Here is a 26,659-nt window from a genome sequence, read left to right as displayed (position 1 = left end):
GTAGCAAACTTTTTAAAATGTGTAATCTGAGTGTTTCTTTTTATTTTAATCCATTTTTTTAAATCTAAATTGGCATCAGATAGACATAAAGCAGGGGCAAATGTTTAAAGATGAAACTATCTTTTTTTTCCTTGGTTTTATCATGGCTAATTTTCAAATTATGATGTAATCCTTAAAATCTTCATGTTATAAGATATATTCATTAATAATACATAGTTTAAATATCAAAAACATTAATTTTATTGACATTTGTGTTATATATTGCCTAAATGCCATCATAATATGCACAAATAAACACCATGCAATCCAATGGGATTTTATCCGGGTACAGTTGAGACAAAGTGTCTCAACTGTACCCTTCTGACCATCTTGCACATTTTTCTAAATAATGCAACAACCTTGCATGAAAGGATGTCATGAAATATGTCAGTTTGTAGAGCACATAATGACCTTTGCGATGATGTAAGAAAAGTATAACAGTCACATTGGAGTAATAAGATATTCACTGTGGAAGGAACATGGTTAAGTGAAATTCTCACTATGGTAAAAATACTTTTGCCAATATCTTTGGACAGGAGATATGCACAGTGTCCAAATTTCCCATGATCAAAGAGAACACTAACACACATATGTGTAGCAAAAATCATAGATCAGGCTTGGTTTGCAGGCAAGATATTTAAGGTGTCTCAACTGTACACATGACCCAACTGTACTCAGTCTACCCTAATAACGTGATAAATATATTGTAAAAACGTGAAAATATCATTATCACGAAATAACGTGATAATTTCATGTAATAACATGAAACATATCTTGTTAAAACGTGAAAAAGATCTTGTTATAACAAGAAACGTTAACGTAATTACTTGAAACTTTCACGTAATTACTTGATACTGAGCCTTTTATTTATTTCTATACGCCACCGTAGAAATGTCTTTTGGACGTTATCAGTGGTGTAAAATATTTTCTTTATTTTTTTTAGTGTTCGGTTTGCTTTCACTGTAGACAATTTGGTGTCAATGCAGACGACTTTCTTGCTCAAAATGTTTGCAAAACAACATTTGCACGTGTTCGCTTCTGAAAATCCTGCGACCAGCAGCTCATAAAAAAAAACCCTCTGGTGTGCGTGGTTTCTCTAAAAGCTTCTGGTTGTTTTTGCTGTAAGTGTGGATTTTCGTGTCACGTTCTATTCCCATTTTATTTGCTGCTCCCTGGTAAATTATTATCATGTTTTGGATATTTTCAGTGTGGAGTCCGCATCACACAACCCAAGCCCTGGAGGCTGACTGTAACGACTTCACTGTGCGTCGCGTCTCCTCCCCTAACGAAAGTGAAACTGAGCCTCCATTTCGTGACAACACAGTTGAACATTTCTACTATGACGCATCTACAGAATAGTATTGGTAAGTTTATCTGCATTGGAAAGTAAATGGTTGAGTCAGCTCTTCAACGTTATGGATGTCATAGCTAAACTATAATTAACGGGAAAATAGCCTACGGCTATAACTGGTAAAATCGGGTTTGTCTCGGCATCGACAGGATGGGTTGGGAAAGCAAACGCCCTGTTGTCAAGTTGCATGGAGAAATTGCCCCTCGGGGATAAATAACGTTTTTTGAATTGAATTGAAGTAAGTTATGTTGATCCTCGCTTCAATTAAGGAGTACTACCACGAAAATAAAATATTATTTAGTCTAGGATTTAGAAAAATATTTGTAGGATTTTTAAGCATAGGCCTATAGGGATCACAAAGATAGGCTACTTTAGTTTAGCTTTATCAACTGTCTCTGGAGATAATGTTACATACAAACACTCTGGTGTCAGTGTGTGGGCCCAAGTGATAACATGGGCAGATAGCCAACTTGAGAAAATAGGAGGGCGGGAGACAAATAAATAATGATAATAATAATAATAATGATAATAATAAAAACAAGAACGCCTATTGACTTCAGTTTGTATTGTGCGTGTGTGCGGGTCCGAGTGTGAACATACATGTCTGGACATAACATAAGCATGAGTTGTGGTTCAAATAGCAACTCGGCCGTCATATGCTAAAGCACACGGGACGTTTCCCTCGAGTATGTGTCTGCAGTATCATAGTATATTGAGCAGGCGTAGGTTATTTGCTACCGATTGTTAAGCTGAAGCATGCCTAAGGAAGGAAGTTAGATAACGGGACCGCCTCGCGCGCGTTTGGGAAGCATATCCTGGCCATGTTTTCTGTAGTGCCGCCGCTCCCACCACGCGCATGACGCACTGCGCGTAGGGCACCAAGGGACAGCGTGGGCGCCAACATTTAGCCATGTAGGGTAGACTGAGTACAGTTGGGACAGTTTTTGCTTTCCCCATTACCACTTGAAAGTTTGACTGTAAAAAGCCATTGAAAATAACTGTGTTCTTACATGGTATATCTTTGATCTGTGCACTAAAATAAAACCCAAAGTATATATCCGTAAGTTGTTTAGATTTTTCACAATTAACTCATAAACACAAGGTGGCATTTTGTCTCAACCGTACCCTAATATAATTATATTGAGTTGAGACAGTAGCATGGTACAGTTGAGACGCCCATTCATGATGCTGGAAGGCTGACTAGCCATTCACTGCAAATGTAGCAAACTTTTTAAAATGTGTAATCTGAGTGTTTCTTTTTATTTTAATCTATTTTTTTAAATCTAAATTGGCATCAGATAGACATAAAGCAGGGACAAATGTTTAAAGATGAAAATATCTTTTTTTTCCTTGGTTTTATCATGGCTAATTTTCAAATTATGATGTAATCCTTAAAATCTTCATGTTATAATTAAGCAATATAGCACGAGTGGGAGTGGGTTGTTGCTGGATATTCCCACGGGTGTTGTTCGGCCGTAGCCTCGAGGCCGGAGGCCGAGTGGCGCAGGCAACAACACCCGTGGGAATATCCAGCAACAACCCACGACCACGAGTGCTATATTGCTTTTATACAACAATTCTACCACTTGTTTTTTGCGCTAATTTCCCATTATAATGTAAACGTTTAAATCGCTAAAACTGTCTTGTTTGTAGAACTACTTCTCTCCGCCACAAATTTCTATTAGGCTACTTGCGGGACAAACTGCCGTTACTAGTTCTAAATGGATGGTTGCTATGGCCAAAGGCCAGTCGTTAGTTCTAAAAGCACGTTGCTATGGCCAAAAGCCAGTCGTTAGTTCTATCTCTCCCGTTGTCAAGCAATAAACGTTAGCTCGCATTGCGTCTGGTTAGGACATGCTTTTAGCTTTGAAACATAACTATTTTGCTTAGCCTACATGCCATCCAACTAGCTAATATCCACCTCTGTCATTTTCTACGTTCTGAGCGTCTGTATTTCAGCTTGGATGCAACGTGACAGTTCGTTTTACACTTCACAACTTGATATTGTATCGCGGAGTGATTTATTATTAGCTGTGAAAAGTCCGAGTGGATTATCGTGGGATATTTCAACTCATGGAACGTCTCTCGGCCAATCAGAAACAAAGAAACAGCTTCTTAGAACCCAATTGTTGTATAAGATATATTCATTCATAATATATAGTTTAAATATCAAAAACATTTATTTTATTGACATTTGTGTTCTATATTGCCTAAATGCCATCATAATATACACAAATAAACACCATGCAATCCAATGGGATTTTATCCGGGTACAGTTGAGACAAAGTGTCTCATCTGTACCCTTCTGACCATCTTGCACATTTTTCTAAATAATGCAACAACCTTGCATGAAAGGATGTCATGAAATATGTCAGTTTGTAGAGCACAGAATGACCTTTGCAATGATGTAAGAAAAGTATAACAGTCACATTGGAGTAACAAGATATTCACTGTGGAAGGAACATGGTTAAGTGAAATTCTCACTATGGTAAAAAATACTTTTGCCAATATCTTTGGACAGGAGATATGCACAGTGTCCAAATTTCCCATGATTAAAGAGAACACTAACACACATATGTGTAGCAAAAATCATAGATCAGGCTTGGTTTGCAGGCAAGATATTTAAGGTGTCTCAACTGTACACATGACCCAACTGTACTCAGTCTACCCTACTGCAGACTGCGTTGCACTATTTGTCGAGAACGTTTACAAGTAAGAAATGACCGTGATTTCGCGGTTTACCACTTTACCACTTATGATTGCAAGTTATGGATTATACATTTTGTGCTGCTATAACACCCAATTTAACACAGCCACAGCTAATTTAAAGATCCATGGACCAAATGCTTCAGACATGAAAGAAATAAGCAGTTTATCAACAAGGCTATGACTTTAGCTTTCATGACTCTTATGCTACTGATACACCATGTCCTAATAAGATCCGGGCAGGTGACTGTCTTGTATGTCTGTCTATACTACCCTAAATCCGTCAAATTAGCAGAGCAACACGAGCGACAGAACGAAAATATAGAAACGGGGCGTCCGACAGTTCTCTAAAAATGAATTGAATTAAATTGAAAACAATGTAATTTAAAGGATTTTATCACGAATGTTTGCTCATCGCAAGAATTTGCACTGGAACACTGGAAAAAGTAAAAAAAAAAAAAGTGTTTTTTATTATTTTGGAGTGAACTCTGTGAGCTTATATTTTACATTGCAACACTAAAGCACACTAAAGCCTCTGTTGCACGCACACTATTTGTTGATCCAGCAAATATCAATGTAGATAAGTATGGTGCATTGCGACATCGAAGCAAATTTGTAGTTTCTTATGGCTCATTCCATCAAAACTACAGATCCACTACTGGATTTGGTAAACTTACACAGTGTGGTTATAGCCTACGTAGGGCCGTGAAACTAATGCAGAAGTGCCGTTCACCCTGTTACGAGTTGATGAACCACTGAAATTATTTTGGAAACATTTTAAGGTACAAAAAAGTCTTTAGTGTTGCTTTAATTTTGCAGATACTTTTTGTGAGTTACAGTATATGTCAATTATATTAAAGGTACACTAAGCAGTTCCTGTTAATGTGATGTATGCATTGTATCCGTGTATTAATGTCAGTGTTGTGACCTGTGTATGTTGCTCCTTCTATCTCATTCTCCAGTGTAGGGTCAAGAGATCCCAGGAAAACGAGTGTGTTTGCCTAAAATGAGTTTGTGTGATAAAGAAGACCATGGCTCTACACCTCAGAGGTAAGACAACAGCTACTACTAATCATCATCATCATCATCATCATCATAAATGTATAGCATATTTGTATCTTTTTTTTGTATTTGTTAATTTGTGTAGTACATCTTTTCAGCCAAATATCATAAATGTAAATAGTAGTAGTAGTGGCGGGCAGCCGTGGTGTACTGGTTAGCGCATCGGGCTTGTAACAGGAGGGTTGCCGGTTCGATCCCCGACCAGTCCACCACGGCTGACGTGCCCTTGAGCAAGGCACCTAACCTCTCACTGCTCCCCGAGCACCGCTGGTTGGGCAGGCAGCTCACTGCTCTGGGTTGTGTGATTCACCTCACTGTGTGTTCACTGTGTGCTGTGTGTTCACTAATTCGGTGAAATTGGGTTAAATGCAGAGAACTGAATTTCCCTCACGGGATCAAAAAAGTATATATTCTATTCTTCTATTCTAGTAATAGTAGTTGTAGTTGTGGTAGTCGTAGTAGTAGTAGTAATAGTAGTAGTAATGGTGGAGCTGGTGGTGGTATGTAGTCGTAGTAAGTGGTAAGTGAAGTTTTATATGCTGATTATTTACTCTTGTGCTGAATTTAAAAATGTCACTGTATTTTTGAGTTTTGAGTATTGGGGTCTCTATGAACTTTTTGGGAGATATGCAATATCAGTATGAAGAGACTTACGCTCTGTCGATATATAATTTTGAATTAATTTAAGAAGACTTTGACTTATTTTAAGAAGTCTTAACAAGATAAAGTTACTCAACGCACTGGCAGACAAATGTGCTTGTGTTCAGGACAAGACATATTAAAAGAAGTCAAACTCTCACACTTACTGTAGGTCTCAAAAGATTCTGAGAAAAACATGTACCTATGTTACATAATGTTACTCTATCTCTCTCTCGTTCTCTGTATCTTTCTCTCTCTCTCTCTCTCTCTGTGTGTGTGTGTATGTGTGTGTGTGTGTGTGTAATACAGCTCCACCCAGCGGAAGAGATCACACTCTCCTGTACCGAGTTGTGGGTCCATGAAGAGTGACAAGTCCATGGATCCACCACTCTCCTTTGGAGGAGGAGTGAATGTAGTACCACCAGGTTACCAGTAAGTGGCAGTACCAGACATACACGTCTGATTATAGTGTGTTTGTATATGTATGATATCCTTCACACACATGCATTCAATGAAAGCTCATACCACCACTTAATCGTATGGCTCGAATTTGCTAGCATTTCCTCCTGATTGCAGTAACGTTTGCTTTCTTTTTCTGTCGGTCCGCGAATTGCGTGATCAATTGCGCAGCAAATTATCAGGTGAAGCACAGACCTAATTTCACTCAAAGAGCAAAGAGCGTTCCGTATTAGTTCAATTCGGAACAAGACTTTTATGTGTCAAATACGGGACGATTCCGTATTATACTGAATGGTTGGCAACCCTAAGTCAGGGGCATAAAGGCCACTGTGGCCGTACGATGGGGTTTTTTTCACGGGGCATCAAGGCCAAAGTGTAGGGCAACGGCGGCCATGGCCTCATGGCCTTGGTATAATTCCCACCCTGGTTACCAGTAAGTGGCAGTACCAGACATACACTTCTGATTATAGTGTGTTTGTATATGTATGATATCCTTCTCTCTCTCTCTCTCTCTCTCTCTCTCTCTGAAATACAGCTCCACCAAGCAGAAGAGATCACACTCTCCTGTACCGAGTTGTGTGTCCATGAAGAGTGACAAGTCCATGGATCCACCACTCTTCTTTGGAGGAGGTGGTGTGAATGTAGTACCACCAGGTTACCAGTAAGTGGCAGTATTAGACACACACTTGTGATTATGGTGTGTTTGTATATGAACAGTATGATATCCTTCTCTCTCTCTCTCTCTCTCTCTCTCTCTCTCTCTCTCTCTCTCTCTCTCTCTCTCTCTCTCTCTATCTGTCTGTGTGAAATACAGCTCCACCCAGAGGAAGAGAGCACACTCTCCTGTACCGAGTTGTGTGTCCTTGAAGAGTGACAAGTCCATGGATCCACCACTCTTCTTTGGAGGTGGTGTGAATGTAGTACCACCAGGTTACCAGTAAGTGGCAGTATTAGACACACACTTGTGATTATGGTGTGTTTGTATATGTACAGTATGATATCCTTGCTTTATGATATCCGTGCTTTACTTTGCATGAAGCTGGTTAAAATTCTGAGGTAGTGAATGTTGTAGTACCACCATGTTACCAGTAAGTGGCAGTATAAGACACACTTCTGATTATGGTATGTTTGCATATGTGTGCTTTGTGCGATAGAAACAGGTTAAGTTTTTTGTTTTCTTGTGTTTTCTAAGTCCATTATTTCTTTCCTCTTGATGAGTGGCTTTATTTATATAATGAAACAAAACATAAAACTGCAAAATAAACTTAAAGTTAAGTCAAGTCAAGTCACTTTATTTATATAGCACATTTAAAATAACAGCCGTTGACCCAAAGTGCTTCATAGGTAGAGTTATCTTACAAAAAAAAGCATTAACAAAAGGAGAATATACATAATAAGTGTCGAACTGACAATAAGGCACAAGCCAGGAATAAAAGTTAATAAAATAAGAAAATACTAAAAACGAATGAAAATAAATAAATAACAGATAAATCTACAAAATTAAAAGAAATGATTCAGTTCGCTGCTCATACAGTGTAGCCTACATAACCACATAGCCTACATCACCACATAGCCACAGTCTACATTGAGACCAACATACCATCACCACATAGCCACAGTCTACATTGAGACCAACATACCATCACCACATAGCCTACACAACCACATAGCCACAGTCTACATTGAGACCAACATACCATCACCACATAGCCTACACAACCACATAGCCACAGTCTACATTGAGACCAACATACCATCACCACATAGCCACAGTCTACATTGAGACCAACATACCATCACCACATAGCCTACATAACCACATAGCCACAGTCTACATTGAGACCAACATACCATCACCACATAGCCACAGTCTACATTGAGACCAACATACCATCACCACATAGCCACAGTCTACATTGAGACCAACATACCATCACCACATAGCCTACATAACCACATAGCCACAGTCTACATTGAGACCAACATACCATCACCACATAGCCTACACAACCACATAGCCACAGTCTACATTGAGACCAACATACCATCACCACATAGCCCCAGTCTACATTGAGACCAACATACCATCACCACATAGCCTACATAACCACATAGCCTACACAACCACATAGCCCCAGTCTACATTGAGACCAACATACCATCACCACATAGCCACAGTCTACATTGAGACCAACATACCATCACCACATAGCCTACACAACCACATAGCCACAGTCTACATTGAGACCAACATACCATCACCACATAGCCTACATAACCACATACCCACAGTCTACATTGAGACCAACATACCATCACCACATAGCCTACACAACCACATAGCCCCAGTCTACATTGAGACCAACATACCATCACCACATAGCCTACATAACCACATAGCCACAGTCTACATTGAGACCAACATACCATCACCACATAGCCTACATAACCACATAGCCTACATCACCACATAGCCACAGTCTACATTGAGACCAACATACCATCACCACATAGCCACAGTCTACATTGAGACCAACATACCATCACCACATAGCTACAAAATTAAAAGAAATGATTCAGTTCGCTGCTCATACAGTGTAATACCTTAGTTAGACTACCCAGCTAGGTTCTAACCAGACTAGCAAGCTAGCACCTCGTGGTGAACTATTTCACTGTAAAGTTAAAACAATAGAAACAAAACAAAATAGTCTCTAATATAAAGTTAGCTACCTCCAGTGTGAATCTACTACATGCATATTAGCTTATTACGCTAGACATGTCTATTTAGCTTTTGCAGCGGAGCTCAATATATGCGACTTACCATGAGATCAGGCTACTGCCGACTGGCGATTGTGTATGAACTTGCCCTGAACATCGGCAGAATAGCACCAGTAGATGGCGCTCGAGTAACATGAAAGCCTGTCTCATAGAGCAGTGTTTCCCACACATAGACGAATTTGTGGCGGTGCGCCACAGATTCAGCACCGGCCGTGGCATATTGCGTTTCGTTATTCTTTTTTATTTATTTATTTATTTTGTAACGCTATTGAAAAACACGCAGCATTCGTTAAACTGAATTTCCTTTCCCTGCTCTCCCTCTCTGTCAATCACGCAACACATGTCATCACAGGCCAATGGAGCAGTATCAGACCCAAATTCTGACTAGAGTCAGGCTAACTCCATCATCACAGGCCAATGGAGCAGTATCAGACCCAAATTAAGACTACCATCACCATATAGCCTACATCACCACATAGCCACAGTCTACATTGAGACCAACATACCATCACCACATAGCCACAGTCTACATTGAGACCAACATACCATCACCACATAGCCACAGTCTACATTGAGACCAACATACCATCACCACATAGTCTACATAACCACATAGCCACAGTCTACATTGAGACCAACATACCATCACCACATAGCCCCAGTCTACATTGAGACCAACATACCATCACCACATAGCCACAGTCTACATTGAGACCAACATACCATCACCACATAGCCACAGTCTACATTGAGACCAACATACCATCACCACATAGCCTACATAACCACATAGCCACAGTCTACATTGAGACCAACATACCATCACCACATAGCCTACACAACCACATAGCCACAGTCTACATTGAGACCAACATACCATCACCACATAGCCACAGTCTACATTGAGACCAACATACCATCACCACATAGTCTACACAACCACATAGCCACAGTCTACATTGAGACCAACATACCATCACCACATAGCCACAGTCTACATTGAGACCAACATACCATCACCACATAGCCTACACAACCACATAGCCACAGTCTACATTGAGACCAACACACCATCACCACATAGCCTACACAACCACATAGCCACAGTCTACATTGAGACCAACACACCATCACCACATAGCCTACATAACCACATAGCCTACATCACCACATAGCCACAGTCTACATTGAGACCAACATACCATCACCACATAGCCACAGTCTACATTGAGACCAACATACCATCACCACATAGCTACAAAATTAAAAGAAATGATTCAGTTCGCTGCTCATACAGTGTAATACCTTAGTTAGACTACCCAGCTAGGTTCTAACCAGACTAGCAAGCTAGCACCTCGTGGTGAACTATTTCACTGTAAAGTTAAAACAATAGAAACAAAACAAAATAGTCTCTAATATAAAGTTAGCTACCTCCAGTGTGAATCTACTACATGCATATTAGCTTATTACGCTAGACATGTCTATTTAGCTTTTGCAGCGGAGCTCAATATATGCGACTTACCATGAGATCAGGCTACTGCCGACTGGCGATTGTGTATGAACTTGCCCTGAACATCGGCAGAATAGCACCAGTAGATGGCGCTCGAGTAACATGAAAGCCTGTCTCATAGAGCAGTGTTTCCCACACATAGACGAATTTGTGGCGGTGCGCCACAGATTCAGCACCGGCCGCCACATATTGCGTTTCGTTATTCTTTTTTATTTATTTATTTATTTTGTAACGCTATTGAAAAACACGCAGCATTCGTTAAACTGAATTTCCTTTCCCTGCTCTCCCTCTCTGTCAATCACGCAACACATGTCATCACAGGCCAATGGAGCAGTATCAGACCCAAATTCTGACTAGAGTCAGGCTAACTCCATCATCACAGGCCAATGGAGCAGTATCAGACCCAAATTAAGACTAGAGTCAGGCTAACTCCATCATCACAGGCCAGTGGAGCTAAATTCTGACTAGAGTCAGGCTAACTCCATCATCACAACCCAGTGGAGCCAAATTCTGACTAGAGTCAGGCTAACTCCATCATCACAGGCCAATGGAGCAGTATCACACCCAAATTCTGACTAGAGTCAGGCTAACTCCATCATCACAGCCCAGTGGAGCCAAATTCTGACTAGAGTCAGGCTAACTCCATCATCACAGCCCAGTGGAGCCAAATTCTGACTAGAGTCAGGCTAACTCCATCACAGCTCAGTGGAGCAGTATCAGACCCAAATTCTAACTCCATCTCCTACTCTTGCAACTTCTGTGTGTATATACATGTGTGTGTGAGTGTGACATAGCCTACATAACCACATAGCCACAGTCTACATTGAGACCAACATACCATCACCACATAGCCTACATAGCCACATAGCCACAGTCTACATTGAGACCAACATACCATCACCACATAGCCTACATAACCACATAGCCTACATAACCACATAGCCACAGTCTACATTGAGACCAACATACCATCACCACATAGCCACAGTCTACATTGAGACCAACATACCATCACCACATAGCCTACATAACCACATAGCCACAGTCTACATTGAGACCAACATACCATCACCACATAGCCTACATAACCACATAGCCACAGTCTACATTGAGACCAACATACCATCACCACATAGCCTACATAACCACATAGCCACAGTCTACATTGAGACCAACATACCAGAGACGGGAGTAAGTCACACATATGCAAGTCTCAAGCAAGTCTCAAGTCTTAACCTTCAAGTCTCAAGCAAGTCCCAAGTCGTTTTTGTGAGGGTCGAGTCAAGTCAAGTCAAGTCATAGCTTAGGTCGAGTCAAGTCAAGTCAAGTCATAGCTTAGGTCAAGCAAGTCACAAGTCAAGTCATATAATAAGCTGGAAGACAACCGTCTTAAAACTTGAAGAGACGGCAGCCTAAGTTTTATGTAGCCCTCCTTTGCACAAAAGGGCTAACAAATAGAAGAAGGGGATATAAGGCTAAAGAATAATTATAAATGCTCACTAGGACCAGCAGGATCAGAATTACTAGGAACGACTACAGGGCCTGGTGTACCAAACAATAATTACCAGACAGAGTACTCAACACGGTAGTTTATCATGGGAACAGCAGCAAACCACTTCCATTTATTTACAACCATTTTTTCGATATGTTGCAAGACAGTCCTTTTTTATGTGTTGCAAAAGACAAAAGACAAAGAAGTGCAAGGAGGAATGAACTTGAACAAATACAACTTCTATGTCCACTACTCCTTCAAAAAGGCCTCACTGTCTCATACTGTATGTTGTGAATGTGTGTGTGTAGGGGGGGGGGGGGGGGGGAGAGAGTGTGTGTGTGTGTGAGAGAGAGAGAGAGAGATAGAGAGAGTATGTGTGTGTGTACGGTATGTGTGTTCAGCTCATGTTTTCATTGCATACTATTCCATTAATAAATACCATACGGAAATGAAATGGAGACACTTCATGTTAGGCTATACGATTTACTCTTGAAAGTGGCCCATTTCTCATTTATGTCATACATCTCTCATATACTTATACATTTACAGTAATAGGGTTTGTGCATGTTGTTTGGCTGTTATACTCTATATACAGTGAGGAGAACATGTATTTGATACCATGCTAAAACAGGAATATAAAATCATCATTTGACAATTGATCTTAATGCCTTAATTTAAAAAATGAGTAAAAATCAAACCGCCAAGGACACCAATTTTCTTTGTGATTGAAGAATGTATCGTAAATAGATAAATGTTTTCCTTAAATGCTAGGGGAAGGAAGTATTTGACCCCCTATGTAACCCTATGGGAATTTAACACATAGGGTTAACATAGGGGCAGGCAGATTTTTATTTTTAAAGACCAGCTATTTCATGGATCTAGGATATTATGCATCCCGATAAATTTCCCTTGGCCTTTGGAATTAAAATAGCCCCACATCATCACATACCCTTGACCATAGCTAGAGATTGGCATGGTGCTTTTTCCAGTAGGCCTATTAGCCTGTTTGATTTGCATTGAGCTCAATGAGCATCAAACAGGCTAATAGGCCTACTGCAAAAAGCACCATGCCAATCTCTCGCTATGGTGAAAGGTATGTAATGACGTGGGGCTATTTTAATTCCAACGGCCAAGGGAACTTTATCAGGATGCATAATAACCTGAATCCATGAAATAGCTGGCCTTAAAAAATAAAAATCTGCCTGCCCCAATGTTAACCCTATGTGTTAAATTCCCATAGGGTTACATTGGGGGTCAAATACTTCCTTCCCCCTAGCATTTAGGAAGAACATTTATTTATTTACGAAACATTCTTCATTCACAAAGAAAATTGGGGTAGTTAGCGGTTTTATTTTTACTCAATTTTTGAATTAAGACATTAAGATCAATTGTCAAATGATGATTTTATATTCCTCTTTTTAGTCAACTTTAGCATGGTATCAAATACATGTTCTCCTCACTGTATATAGGATTTAACAAAAATAAAAGCAGCTAGCGCTAACAAACTAACAGCTACATTGATGTGGTAGACCAGGGATGGGCAACTTTCATGACTAAGAGGGCCACCATTTTTTATCATCACCATCAGAGGGCCAAATGTGGCTGCGCACTTTCGCACATCTGACATGAGAGAAGCTACAAAATAATTCTGAATAAGAATTAAATATAACATACAGTATATAGGCCTTTTTTCATGCTCACATGCATTTTTAATAGGCCTATACATTCCCTAACGACAAATACAAGTATTTTACAGCCACATGAGTGAAAAGTATTAAATCACCATTCAATGATAGCACAAAACTGAAAACCAGTTAGTGCAACATAGCCTCATATTCAATGCATTTATGCTCCCACTCCATTTTTAAGAATGTATAGATATTTCCTAACGTCCATGGTGAGAGTACAGATGTGATGTAACATCCATCACATCTGTAGCCTAGCCTACTCTCATCCAACGCAAAGAAGTAGCCTACTTGCAGTCATGCATGATTTGTCTCAGCTTCCCCTCGACATTATCGAGAATGTCAACAATTATGTGCGTCGGGACAAAGACCGTTTCGAAGTTTTTATCTTCACCAAGGAGGTTATGTTTTTATCGGGGTTTGTTGGTTTGTCTGTATGTTTGTTTGTTCGCAAGATAACTCAAAAAGTTATGGATGGATCCAAGAGGAGGTGATGTGTTCGCTTGGAGGAGGTTTGCGCACTCTGAGTGATTTCCTAGGTAGTAGATTGGACTAGCAACTACAGCGCTAGACCTGATCTGCCAAGTGAATCAATCTGGCAATTTCAGATAGGCTGCCGTATTTCAGTCAAATTGTCTGTTATTTGATAGGCGGGATCAACATGATAACATTTAATGTGATGCAAACAGTAGGCTAAGCTCTTGTCACGTTTTACTGATGGAGATGGGATGTTAGCTGCCAGCTAACGTTAGATTAAAAATAATGTGAAATTAGCTAGAGACATTTCTTACGTTTCTTTGTGTAGTCGGAAATGGCGGATCAAATTTGACGTGGTGCTGTATGTGTCGGATATTTTTGCGCTGCACACCTTGCACTCGGCGAATCGTTTCTTTTGTTGAGTTGAATAGTCTTAAAATCCAAATGTTATGATTTTGGGAACACTGTCTGCTGCAGTAGCAGCAGAACTGGTAACAGTTTCCATCTTCTAAACCCCGACCGCTCTACTGTAGATGGCGGGCGCGTCACCTAGCACCTAGTAGAGAGGTTACCAGGTTCGCCCACATGCAACAATTCAATTCAATTCAATTCAAAAAACTTTATTTATCCCCGAGGGGCAATTTCTCCATGCAGGCATAGACACATAAGACGCACAACATATTAAGACAAACAAGGCAAGACAAGGGGGAGAACAGGACAGACAAGGGTGTGTGTGTGTGTGGGTCCAGTCCCCTAGTCCCAGGAGAGAGAGAGAGAGAGGAGGGGGTCCATCTCTCGGATGACGGCTGTAGAGCACCCGCGGTTGTTGACATGAAGACAGCCTTTCCAGCGCTGCATCCGTCTCCATCCAGCCCCAACGGAGCGCTGAAGCCTCGCCTCCCTCGTCCTCCGCGACCGTCAGCCCAGCTCCGTCGGAATAGGCCACTCCACAGTCCCATCCTCGAACATGCCCGCAAACAACCGTGCAGGTCTCTCCGACCCAGTAGAAACTCTCCTGTGTAGCCTATCCGACAGGTCGGCCGTCATCTGGAAGACCGCCTCCACTTGTCCATCCAGAAAATCCGGCGGATGGAACCAAAAGCAGCCTAGAAGTTGCGGTCGCCCGATGGAATCTAGCTGCTAACGAAAACAAAGTGGCGTCTCCCGTCACTATGCAACTCCAAAAAGTCTGCCGTGTCCCACTGAGGCCAAGAGCAGCAGCACATCTCATATCGGCATGACCCAAAAACAAAGAGGAAGATGATGCAGGAACATAAAAACGTTAAAAACACCGACAACACAAACAATACAACAAAAAACACTATGCCAGCACCGCCGGTCGCCACAAGAGCAGCGCCACGGCGTCGCCACGGCGTCGCCTAGCAACAGGAAATATCCAATCGAAAATAGCTTTTATTATTATTATTCACCAATTAACCAAGACAGCAATGACTTGTCGAGTCATTGCATGCAAGTCTAAGTCAAGTCTCAAGTCATGAGTAGCAAGTCCAAGTCAAGTCAAGTCTTTTCTCACTGTTGATCAAGCAAGTCACAAGTCCTCAATCTGGCGACTTAAGTCTGACTCGAGTCAAGTCACTAGACTCGAGTCCCCCATCTCTGCAACATACCATCACTACATAGCCCCAGTCTACATTGAGACCAACATACCATCACCACATAGCCTACACAACCACATAGCCACATAGCCACAGTCTACATTGAGACCAACATACCATCACCACATAGCCTACACAACCACATACCCACAGTCTACATTGAGACCAACATACCATCACCACATAGCCACAGTCTACATTGAGACCAACATACCATCACCACATAGCCTACACAACCACATAGCCACATAGCCACAGTCTACATTGAGACCAACATACCATCACCACATAGCCTACACAACCACATACCCACAGTCTACATTGAGACCAACATACCATCACCACATAGCCACAGTCTACATTGAGACCAACATAGCATCACCACATAGCCACAGTCTACATTGAGACCAACATACCATCACCACATAGCCTACATAACCACATACCCACATAGCCACAGTCTACATTGAGACCAACATACCATCACCACATAGCCTACACAACCACATACCCACAGTCTACATTGAGACCAACATACCATCACCACATAGCCTACATAACCACATAGCCACAGTCTACATTGAGACCAACATACCATCACCACATAGTCTACATAACCACATAGCCACAGTCTACATTGAGACCAACATACCATCACCACATAGCCCCAGTCTACATTGAGACCAACATACCATCACCACATAGCCACAGTCTACATTGAGACCAACATACCATCACCACATAGCCTACATAACCACATAGCCACAGTCTACATTGAGACCAACATACCATCACCACATAGCCTACACAACCACATAGCCACAGTCTACATTGAGACCAACACACCATCACCACATAGCCTACACAACCACATAGCCACAGTCTACATTGAGACCAACATACCATCACCACATAGCCACAGTCTACATTGAGACCAACATACCATCACCACATAGCCTACATAACCACATAGCCACAGTCTACATTGAGACCAACACACCATCACCACATAGCCTACACAACCACATAGCCACAGTCTACATTGAGACCAACATACCATCACCACATAGCCTACATAACCACATAGCCACAGTCTACATTGAGACCAACATACCATCACCACATAGCCTACATAACCACATAGCCACAGTCTACATTTTGAGCAGTTCATACTTCGACTGACCCCTTTACACAAACAAAACACATTACAAGTATGATCTATTACTTTACTTTTAGCATTTGTAAACTGTCGGGAAAATCTTCCCAATATTAAGACACAAGAACCACAAACAAGTAGTATTTTTCAGTAACTACTCTGGCGCCAAGAGGAGAGACATAGAGAGGAAGTGCTTCTCCTCTCCGAAACAGTCTCTGAGCTCTTGGACACAAGACAGTGCTTTTATTTAACAAGCAGATCAAAACACATGAGAATGACCTTCAGTCAAGAGCTCCATCGTAACTCCCTAAATGTCTTCTCTTTACCAGGTGCATAGCGTTCCTGTGAGTCTCCCAAGTGAAACTGTGTATAACAAGTTATGAATAACAACTCTGTGAATAACAACTTTGAACACACATATATGAAAGTGTGGATTATAACTTTGACGCACACAAGTGAAGTTAATAATGATAATATATGTTATATGTATTTCTTTGTCATAAACCATCCACTTCCTTACTGGCTGTAAACACCTTTGCCAAAATGCAAGAAATTGAAAACTGAAACGGTAAAGTTGTGGTTGTTTGGGAATTAACATTAGCTCAGAACTCTGGTTTCATATGCTCACATTTATTTTGTGTGCACTCTACATGGTCAATTTACAAAACACTGTCAAACAACAGTAGGAGCAAGTCAACAGCAGAAAAGCATTTGTGTTTAGCAAACACTTGCCGTTCAGAACATCTCAACAGAAGGTCAGTGGAGATTAAGCAGGATAATGGTGCATTTTCATTTTTATAGCGAGGGGGTAATCTTGTCTTCAAGTCAAAACATACTGGGAGCCAGTGTAGTGAGGCTAAAACTGCAGCGAAAAGGATTTCATGTTCAAAATAGCACTTCTGTAGCAGTATGGACACACGCACAAAACAAAGCATCAATAACTAAGTAAGTTATTAAAAAAGACCTGTAACTGTAGGAAGAAAATGACATGGCTTCCTGATCAAATCAGTGGGTGCGTTTGATCATGCAACTGATGCTCGCTGATTTTGAACTCACCCTGTACTGAATATTATAATGGAGTTTCATAATAGTGTGAGTGAACACTTACACACACCACATACACCACATACATTGAACATACTGTACAGATCACCTGTGTGTGTGTGTGTGTGTGTGTGTGTGTGTGTGTGTGTGTGTGTGTGTGTGTGTGTGTGTGTGTGTGTGTGTGTGTGTGTGTGATGAATAGTGTATTGAGTTGAGGTGGTGATGGAGGTTGTTCTCTGCTTGTTCTCTAGAGTAAGATCTGCTCCTGAGGAGGGGGGTGCTGCCTCTAACACCAGTCTCTCTGAGGAACAACACACCAGTCATGGAGCTACCAGGTGAGGAGTGTGTGTGTGTGTGTGTGTGTGTGTGTGTGTGTGTGTGTGTGTGTGTGTGTGTGTGTGTGTGTGTGTGTGTGTGTGTGTGTGTGTGTGTGTGTGTGTGTGTGTGTGTGTGTGTGTGTGTGTGTGTGTGTGTGTGTGTGTGTGTGTGTGTGTGTGTGATGAATAGTGTATTGAGTTGAGGTGGTGATGGAGGTTGTTCTCTGCTTGTTCTCTAGAGTAAGATCTGCTCCTGAGGAGGGGGGTGCTGCCTCTAACACCAGTCTCTCTGAGGAACAACACACCAGTCATGGAGCTACCAGGTGAGGAGTGTGTGTGTGTGTGTGTGTGTGTGTATGGAGGGGCGGGGGGTCTACCCACATCACAAACTGGCTCATGGAAGTGCAGTGCACGTGTGTGTGTATGTGTGTATGTGTGTGTGTGTGTGTGTGTGTGTGTGTATGTGTACATGTATGTTTTTAAATGATCTTTAATCTTGTTTTCACACACAGATATCAGCAGATCCACAAATCCCACCTGCAGAAGAAGTTTCAGTGTCTGATTGAGGGAATCCCACAGCAGGGAGACACCAGACTCCTCCTTGAGATCTACACAGACCTCTACATCACAGAGGGGGGAAGAGGAGAGGTCAACTATGAACATGAGGTCAGACAGATAGAGAGGGCATCCTGGAGAGAAGCAGCACGAGGCAGTGACCTCTTTGGACAAGTTTGTAATGATTCTGATGAGGAGTCACATGATTCTAATGTGGAATCACATGATTCTAATGAGGAATCAAATGATTCTGATGAGGAATCACATGATTCTGATGAGGAGTCACATGATTCTGATGAGGAGTCACATGATTCTGATGAGGAGTCACATGACTCTGATGGATGGGTCAATGATGAACATGAGGTCAGACAGATAGAGAGGGCATCCTGGAGAGAAGCAGCACGAGGCAGTGACCTCTTTGGACAAGTTTGTAATGATTCTGATGAGGAGTCACATGATTCTAATGTGGAATCACATGATTCTAATGAGGAATCAAATGATTCTGATGAGGAATCACATGATTCTGATGAGGAGTCACATGATTCTGATGAGGAGTCACATGATTCTGATGAGGAGTCACATGACTCTGATGGATGGGTCAATGATGAACATGAGGTCAGACAGATAGAGAGGGCATCCTGGAGAGAAGCAGCACAAGGCAGACCCATCAAATGCAGTGACATCTTTGAACGCTTACTAGAAGAGGAAAGACACAGAAAGAAACGCTTCCTGGAAGAGGAGAGATGCAGAAAAAATGAGGCAAAAAAGAAGGGCACAGTCTTTGAGCCCAGACAATACAAACCCCTCAGAACTGTGCTGACAAAGGGAGTGGCTGGCATTGGAAAAACAGTCTCAGTGCAGAAGTTTATTCTGGATTGGATTGAAGGAACAGCCAATCAGGATGTCCACTTCATATTTCTTCTTCCTTTCCGGGAGCTGAACTTGATGAAGGAGAAGAAACTCAGTCTGGTGGGTCTTCTTCAGCACTTTTTCCCAGAAATCAAAGATCCCAAAGTCGTCTCCAGTTCAGAGCACAGAGTCATGTTCATCTTTGATGGTCTAGATGAGTGTCGACTTCCTCTAGATTTCCACTCCAACCCAACCTGTTGTGATGTGACAGAGCCAGCCTCAGTGGACGTGCTGCTGACAAACCTCATCAAGGGGAATCTACTTCCCTCTGCTCTCCTCTGGATCACCACCCGACCAGCAGCAGCCAATCAGATCCCTCCTGAGTGTGTGCACCAGGTGACAGAAATAAGGGGATTCAATGACCCACAGAAAGAGGAGTACTTCAAGAAGAAAATCATTGATGAGAACCTGGCCAGCAGAACCATCATACACCTGAAGTCATCCAGGAGTCTCTACATCATGTGCCATATTCCAGTCTTCTGCTGGATTTCAGCTACTGTTGTCGAGAAAACATCAAAAGAATCAGACAAAGTAGAAATGCCAAGGACTCTGACTCAAATGTACACACACTTCCTGGTCATTCAGACAGGCATAACAAATGTCAAGTACACAGAGAGAAAAGAGACGGATGAAGAGGTGATTTCCAAACTGGGGAAACTGGCTTTCCAACAGCTGGAGAAAGGCAATCTGATCTTCTATGAGGAAGATTTGAGAGGGTGTGGCATTGATGTCACAGAAGCATCAGTGTACTCAGGAGTGTGTACTCAGATCTTCAGAGAGGAGGCTGGGCTGTACCAGGGGAAGGTATTCAGCTTTGTGCATCTGAGCATCCAGGAGTTTCTCGCAGCTCTGTATGTGTTCCTCTGCTTCAGCAACAGACAGAGAAACAAGCCTGACCAACAGCAAACCTCTCAGCTCTCTGCTCTGTTCACAGCTACAACATGTCATGGCCTACACAAGACTGCAGTGGACCTGGCCTTACAGAGTAAGAATGGACACCTGGACCTTTTCCTCCGCTTCCTTCTGGGCCTCTCACTGGAGTCCAACCAGAATCTCTTAAAACACCTACTACCACAGAACAGTAGCCAATCATATAGCTCAGAGCAAACAGTCCAGTATGTCAAACAGAAGATCAGAGATCAGAGGAGCTCAGACAGAAGGATCAACCTGTTCTACTGTCTGAATGAGCTGAATCACCATGCTGTAGTGGAGCACAAAATGGGCTCAGAAGAGCTGCATGTAGAGACACTCTTACCAGGACAGTGGGAGACTAAGATATGGAAGAGGTTTAAGATGTCAGAAGAGCAGCTGGCTGAGTTTGACCTGCAGAAGTACATAAAGACACCAGAGGAAGATCAGACTGAACTCCTCAGTCCAGAGGAAGTTCTTCAAAAGGTGCTGCCAGGAGTCACATCAGCTATGTAAGTAACACTATCTGTGTGTGTGTACATATGTGTGTGTGTGTGTGTGTGTGTGTGTGTGTGTGTGTGTGTGTGTGTGTGTGTGTGTGTGTGTGTGTGTGTGTGTGTGTGTGTGTGTGTGTGAATGTGACAGCTGAGCCAGTGTTCAGAATACATTGCATTAGTGGCATCTTCATCATTTGTGTAGATTCAGCCTACAGTGGGAGAGGCCTTCGTGTTGATGTTGTTCAAGGTCAAGTCAAATGTATTCTCCCACAAAGGGAAACAGGGTTGCAGGCAGGCGTTAAACACATACAAGCCTCACAAACACAACATTAAAGACACTTACTGTAGCCGATAAACCACTGGTACTAAAACAGAACAAGATGACTACATGAGGAGATTAAGCTGAGCTAAAGTCCAGTGCACAAAAATAAATAGAAAATAAAAGTGCATTAGTGACATCATTCAGCAAATTCATGGCAGTCAAGGAGAGTTTGAAGTCATCAGTCCTGTGGGTAGGAACCAGGGGGTCAGGATTTGGAGGGTTAGCTTCAGCCAGTTAGCATGTCATTTGGCCGCCGACATCTTTGAAAAAATGGCGTTCCATGGTTGTACCATATCCGGCACCAGCGCATGCACGAGACAGCTCATGCACGAGCTGTCTCAGCTCATGCACGAGTTTCGATTTCGGCACGAGCGTCCTCGCGCGTCCATGTTGATAACGCATTCTAGAAGACATAAATAAAATGACTGACGACTAGGATTAAGTTACCGATACTTGATGCCTGTGGATTATCATTATACCAGGCTTTGTGAATAAAAGAAAAAAGCAAATGTTGTTCTAATAGGTTACTATTATTTGCATTAGACTATGTATGAGTTGGCAAGGTATGATAAGACATTCTAGGAAATGCGAAGAAATTCTCTAACTAAACCCAATTATTAACCTACTCGCTGTCGTGTAGGCTAGGCTATGAAAACTATTTTAAAACGCTCAGCTGCAGACCTGTAGCCTAGTTCATAACAACGCAGCGTTGGGGGTCACAGCCTACAGTAGATAACGGCAAAAGTTTCCGACAGTGACAGCAGACTTAAAGTGCATGCTGCTCGAAACATAACACATGGATCCGCGCTTCTACCCGTAAGCCTATAATATGCGTTGGCTTCATTTCGTCTGTCTACAAATGTAGGTTTAAACTGCAAATTCACACTGGGTGCAGCACAAATAGCATATCTGGTATCCACACGTTTCTTACATCCCATGTCTACTTAGGCTATTAAGAGTCATTTTCGTCGGGTAGACAGCCTATTGCGCACATAACGGCTACAGTCAGTTCAAAGCATTTACTGTGGGGATCATATTTATGTGTATGCTAAGTGAATTCTTGCTCAATATTGACTCGCCATGTTTATTATATCATGACATATGCATATCACATTATAGGATTTCGAGACAAGGGGCAAACTTCTCCACCACCATCCCAACTCAAATAATTAAATACATTTGCGCTTGTAACGATAGGAGCGCGTTCACGAACACCTTCTCTCACTCTCCAATCTTAATCAACGATGTACCTATGTTGTCTCGTTGTAACGTGGAATCTAATTGGCTCATTCTAGCTGGTGACGGAAATGGACACCCATGGAACGCCATTTTCTCAAAGATGGCTGCGGCCAATTTCAAACTTTTTTGGCTGAAGTAGCTCGCCTAGCATCGGCCATTGAAATGAATGGGGGCGGGACTTAGTCCCTCTCTCCAGTTCTTATAATACCTCCATGGTAGGAACCCTCTTCCTGTCACTATCTCTCTCACACACACACACACACACACACACACACACACAAACACACAGACACACACACACACTGTGGGTAGGAACCCTGTATCCTCTGCTTGAGGGTAGAAGCACAACCCCCTGTATCCTCTGCTTGAGGGTTGTAGTGGCGAAAAACAGGGTTTTCTTAACTATCCTATTTCCATTTTCCTTTGTTCACACCAGCAGGGCCGAGGTCAATGACTATATGCGCTGGCCCGCCTTCTCCCCGTCATGCGCTACCAGCGTCAATTTATCGGCTGGCACCGTCACCACCTGTAGAGGGTGCAGTCTCACAAACCACCTGTAGAGGGTGCAGTCTCACAAACCACCTGTAGAGGGTGCAGTCTCACAAACCCAGAAAAACGGGATAATCAAAAGATATAAAAAGCATAAATGCGGCTCCTACAGTGGGGTGTGCAGGGGGTGGTCAGTGCTGAACCTTTCTTAGGACATGGTGTCATAAAGGGTGGAGACCTGCACTTGACTCACCTCAATGACTTTGCTGGTCAACTCAACACTTATGATTGCAATGAACCCATTCAAAATAGCAGAGCAACACGAGCAACAGAAAGTTCTCTCAAAACAAAAGTTCTCTCAGAACGTCACACTGCAGCGCACTGCTCCCGTTGATGCAGTCATGACAGGACTCTGGGATCACGTGGCCATGGTGTTGTTTGCCCCATGCAGTATGTGTATAATAATACTGAAAAAGAGTTGGCCACGGTATTGTTTGCCCCATGCAGTATGTGTATAATAATACTGAAAAAGAGTAGGCTACCGTACGTACATCCAAACACGATAAAAAACTGGGTAAGCGTAAGTTAGGAGAGAGAAGTCCGCACACCAGAAAATGCTCCTCAATTTTTTTAATGGTAAATCACCACGTTACGTTTCGGGCCCCTAGCCCTTCATCAGTCATCTTGTCTGCCCGAAAGAACTGTGATGGTCTCGGCAGAGAGGGCTCAAGTGTGTGTGAGAGAAGTCGGTCCACAGGGAAAGCAGGATAGATTCAGGGTGTTTGTTAGTGGCGGCAAAAAGTTACTTAACTCATTGGCTGCCAGCCATTTTCAGTGCAGAGCGCTCATACTGCCAGACGTTTTACAGCATTTTGACTGTTTTTCCAAGATCCACCGAACGGTGAGCTTTATGACTATGTAAACACTGAAGGTACCAAATGAAAGACTAGACTCTCTTCTGTCACCAGGACAAACGGTTTGTTTCTATCGTTTTCCGTTCTTTCGTAATCGTCAGTAGAACATGGGTTGGTTTTGCTAAAAACACCTGTTTTTGACAAAAAAATTGAGAAAACGATCTTTTTGTGAAAATCAACTTTTTAACGTTAGCGTTTCAGTAGTATGTCAACCACGATTGCACTGTTATCTCGTCAGTCTCGTCAAGGTTGCTAGGGACTCTGATGGTCGCTATAGACTCTGAACAGGATGGTAGACTTACAAGATAGCACTAGCAAAGTTGTTGTTAGTCTATATAGCAATATTCAATGTAAATGCATCATACCGTTCACATGTTTTCCATCCTTGATGTAAGAAGTAAGCATATTTATTCGCTGGACTGTGTGCAAACTAGATCCACTGTGGTCGATCTTCAGTATGTCTCTGCATGTTGGCTCTACAGCAGATACTAATCATCCAAATGGCACTGCTGCCATCTAGCGGTTCGGATCGCTAGTACAGTCTGTTTACAAGCCTGAAACCCTAGCAGATCATTCCCAAGCCCACCCATGAGCCTTTCCATTGAAAAACGCAATTGACGTCTATAGACAAGGTATGTGTCTAAATTGATGTTTAAAGACGTCAATGACGTGAATGAGTTAAGAAAAAAAAAAATCGGAGAACAGCAACAGACGTCTCCAGTGAACAGCAGGTAGGGAATTTTGGGTGGTACCTGTTCAAAACCGTGTAGCGTTACGTTAGCCTAATCATAATATGAGAAATCGACTTTGGTTTATTTAGTTAATCGAAACTAAATATTTGATATCAGCTAGGCTGCTTAGCTCAAGTTTGACCAGAGCTTGAGATAGTATGGAATGACATCCAGATGTGCCACCTCACCAACAGCATTGCGCCATATGTTCAAAACAGATCCTGGACGCTGATTGTCCTGTTTACCATTTGGAGGTAATAAAAGGAACCGTGTATAAGTAGCTTACGTTAACATACTTAACTAGTTGTTATTATTGAAACTCTCGTTGTCATTCTTTGTTAAGAGTTAAACAAGTAACCTAGCTTGCTAACCAGCTATGGCAAGATAGCTAGCGACTTAGCATAGCTGAATTCATGCCAAACAGTTTCACTCAGTACTTTCATTTTAAACCCGCCATGGACATAAATGTATAATCTGTGTGTGACCTGTAAGGAAATAAGGGAATGAAATGAGAGAATGTCTTGAAATGTGTCAACTAATCTAGTGTACTTCAACCAGAACGCAAACGTAACCGTCTTCCTGAAAGCCTTACGTTCAGGGTGCTCAACCAGTGCTTAATTTGTGAAGTGGGAGGTGCCGGAACGCAGAGGATGGTTGGATCCGGCGACTCAAAAATAAATAAATGTATACATTAATAAATAAATAAATAAATAAAGGGTCGGCGGGACGACGACGCACAAGGATTCTGTGTGCACTAGCCTACAATTAAACCAGTTACCGAGTGCGGAGACAGAGTGCAGATTCGCATGTTTAAGGCTTTATTTCGCCAACACTGCAAGACAGTAAGCTAGCCAAGGTTATTTGAACCACAACGGACAATGCTCAGAGTAAAAGGATGAACTCCAAACAAGCACACAATAGGCTCACTCAAAGTTCGCCCGTTAACTCTCCAAACACACGTTAACGCAACACAATGAATCAATCATTAGGCTAACAAATAAAACAAAGACTACAATATATTGAGAGTACCAGCAGAGAATAATTAAGACTTCATTTTACTTACACATAGGCCTATATCTTATTTGTCCAAAACAGCCCATACAGTAGGCTATAGACACCTGCCTGTATTTCCTCAGATCCCGTGCAGATATGTCCTTTGGCAATCCATGATTTCACGTAGGGAATGGGATTGAACCGGGCAGCTTAAGCAGTGGGCCGACAAGGCCAATAAAGAGTTGTGAGGAGATGGTAGAGGGGGAAAGAGATGCTCTATTTGCTGCGCAAATCAAGTTAATCTGCGAAAAACGCCGCTCACTCTGCACTTGAGATGGGGACAGTGTTGACCGCGGCCAAAAGGTCCGAACGAACTTTTATTTAATGAATGAATGAATTATTGTTTGCTTTATTTCATTGTGATATGGTCATGGAGGTGGTGGATCTAATTTAATAGCTGATCCAATGTCGGAGGTTCCGGATCTCAAATTAAGCCTTGAATAGCTGCCGGATCCAACGTCGGAGGTTCCGGATCTTGTTCCGGCTTGTTCCGGCTCAAATTAAGCACTGTGCTCAACCAGAACGCAAACGTAACCGTCTTCCTGAAAGCCTTACGTTCAGGGTGCTCAACCAGAACGCAAACGTAACAGTCTTCCTGAAAGCCTTACGTTCAGGGTGCTCAACCAGAACGCAAACGTAACAGTCGTCCTGAAAGCCTTACGTTCAGGGTGCTCAACCAGAACGCAAACGTAACAGTCTTCCTGAAAGCC

At 42.2% G+C, this 26,659-nt stretch overlaps 1 protein-coding gene across 1 annotated transcript in view; it reads left to right on the top strand.

The window, feature by feature from the left end:
* Window positions 1-1,323: 1,323 nt before the first annotated feature.
* The window catches only part of LOC134080418 (NACHT, LRR and PYD domains-containing protein 3-like), a 31,034-nt gene continuing 5,698 nt past the window's right edge, over window positions 1,324-26,659 (top strand). Inside the window, exons 1-7 of the mRNA XM_062536852.1 lie at window positions 1,324-1,403; window positions 5,059-5,146; window positions 6,107-6,229; window positions 6,792-6,917; window positions 18,266-18,349; window positions 18,571-18,654; window positions 18,844-21,216. Of these exons, the coding sequence (XP_062392836.1) occupies window positions 5,103-5,146; window positions 6,107-6,229; window positions 6,792-6,917; window positions 18,266-18,349; window positions 18,571-18,654; window positions 18,844-21,216 (2,834 nt within the window). The 5' untranslated portion in view covers window positions 1,324-1,403; window positions 5,059-5,102. The remainder of the gene's footprint in view (window positions 1,404-5,058; window positions 5,147-6,106; window positions 6,230-6,791; window positions 6,918-18,265; window positions 18,350-18,570; window positions 18,655-18,843; window positions 21,217-26,659) is intronic.

The sequence above is a fragment of the Sardina pilchardus genome, chromosome 1 (assembly GCF_963854185.1).
Source record: "Sardina pilchardus chromosome 1, fSarPil1.1, whole genome shotgun sequence".
NCBI lineage: Eukaryota > Metazoa > Chordata > Actinopteri > Clupeiformes > Clupeidae > Sardina > Sardina pilchardus.
The sequence above is the reverse complement of the archived record's forward strand: the minus strand, read 5'-3'. Positions and strand labels throughout refer to the sequence as shown.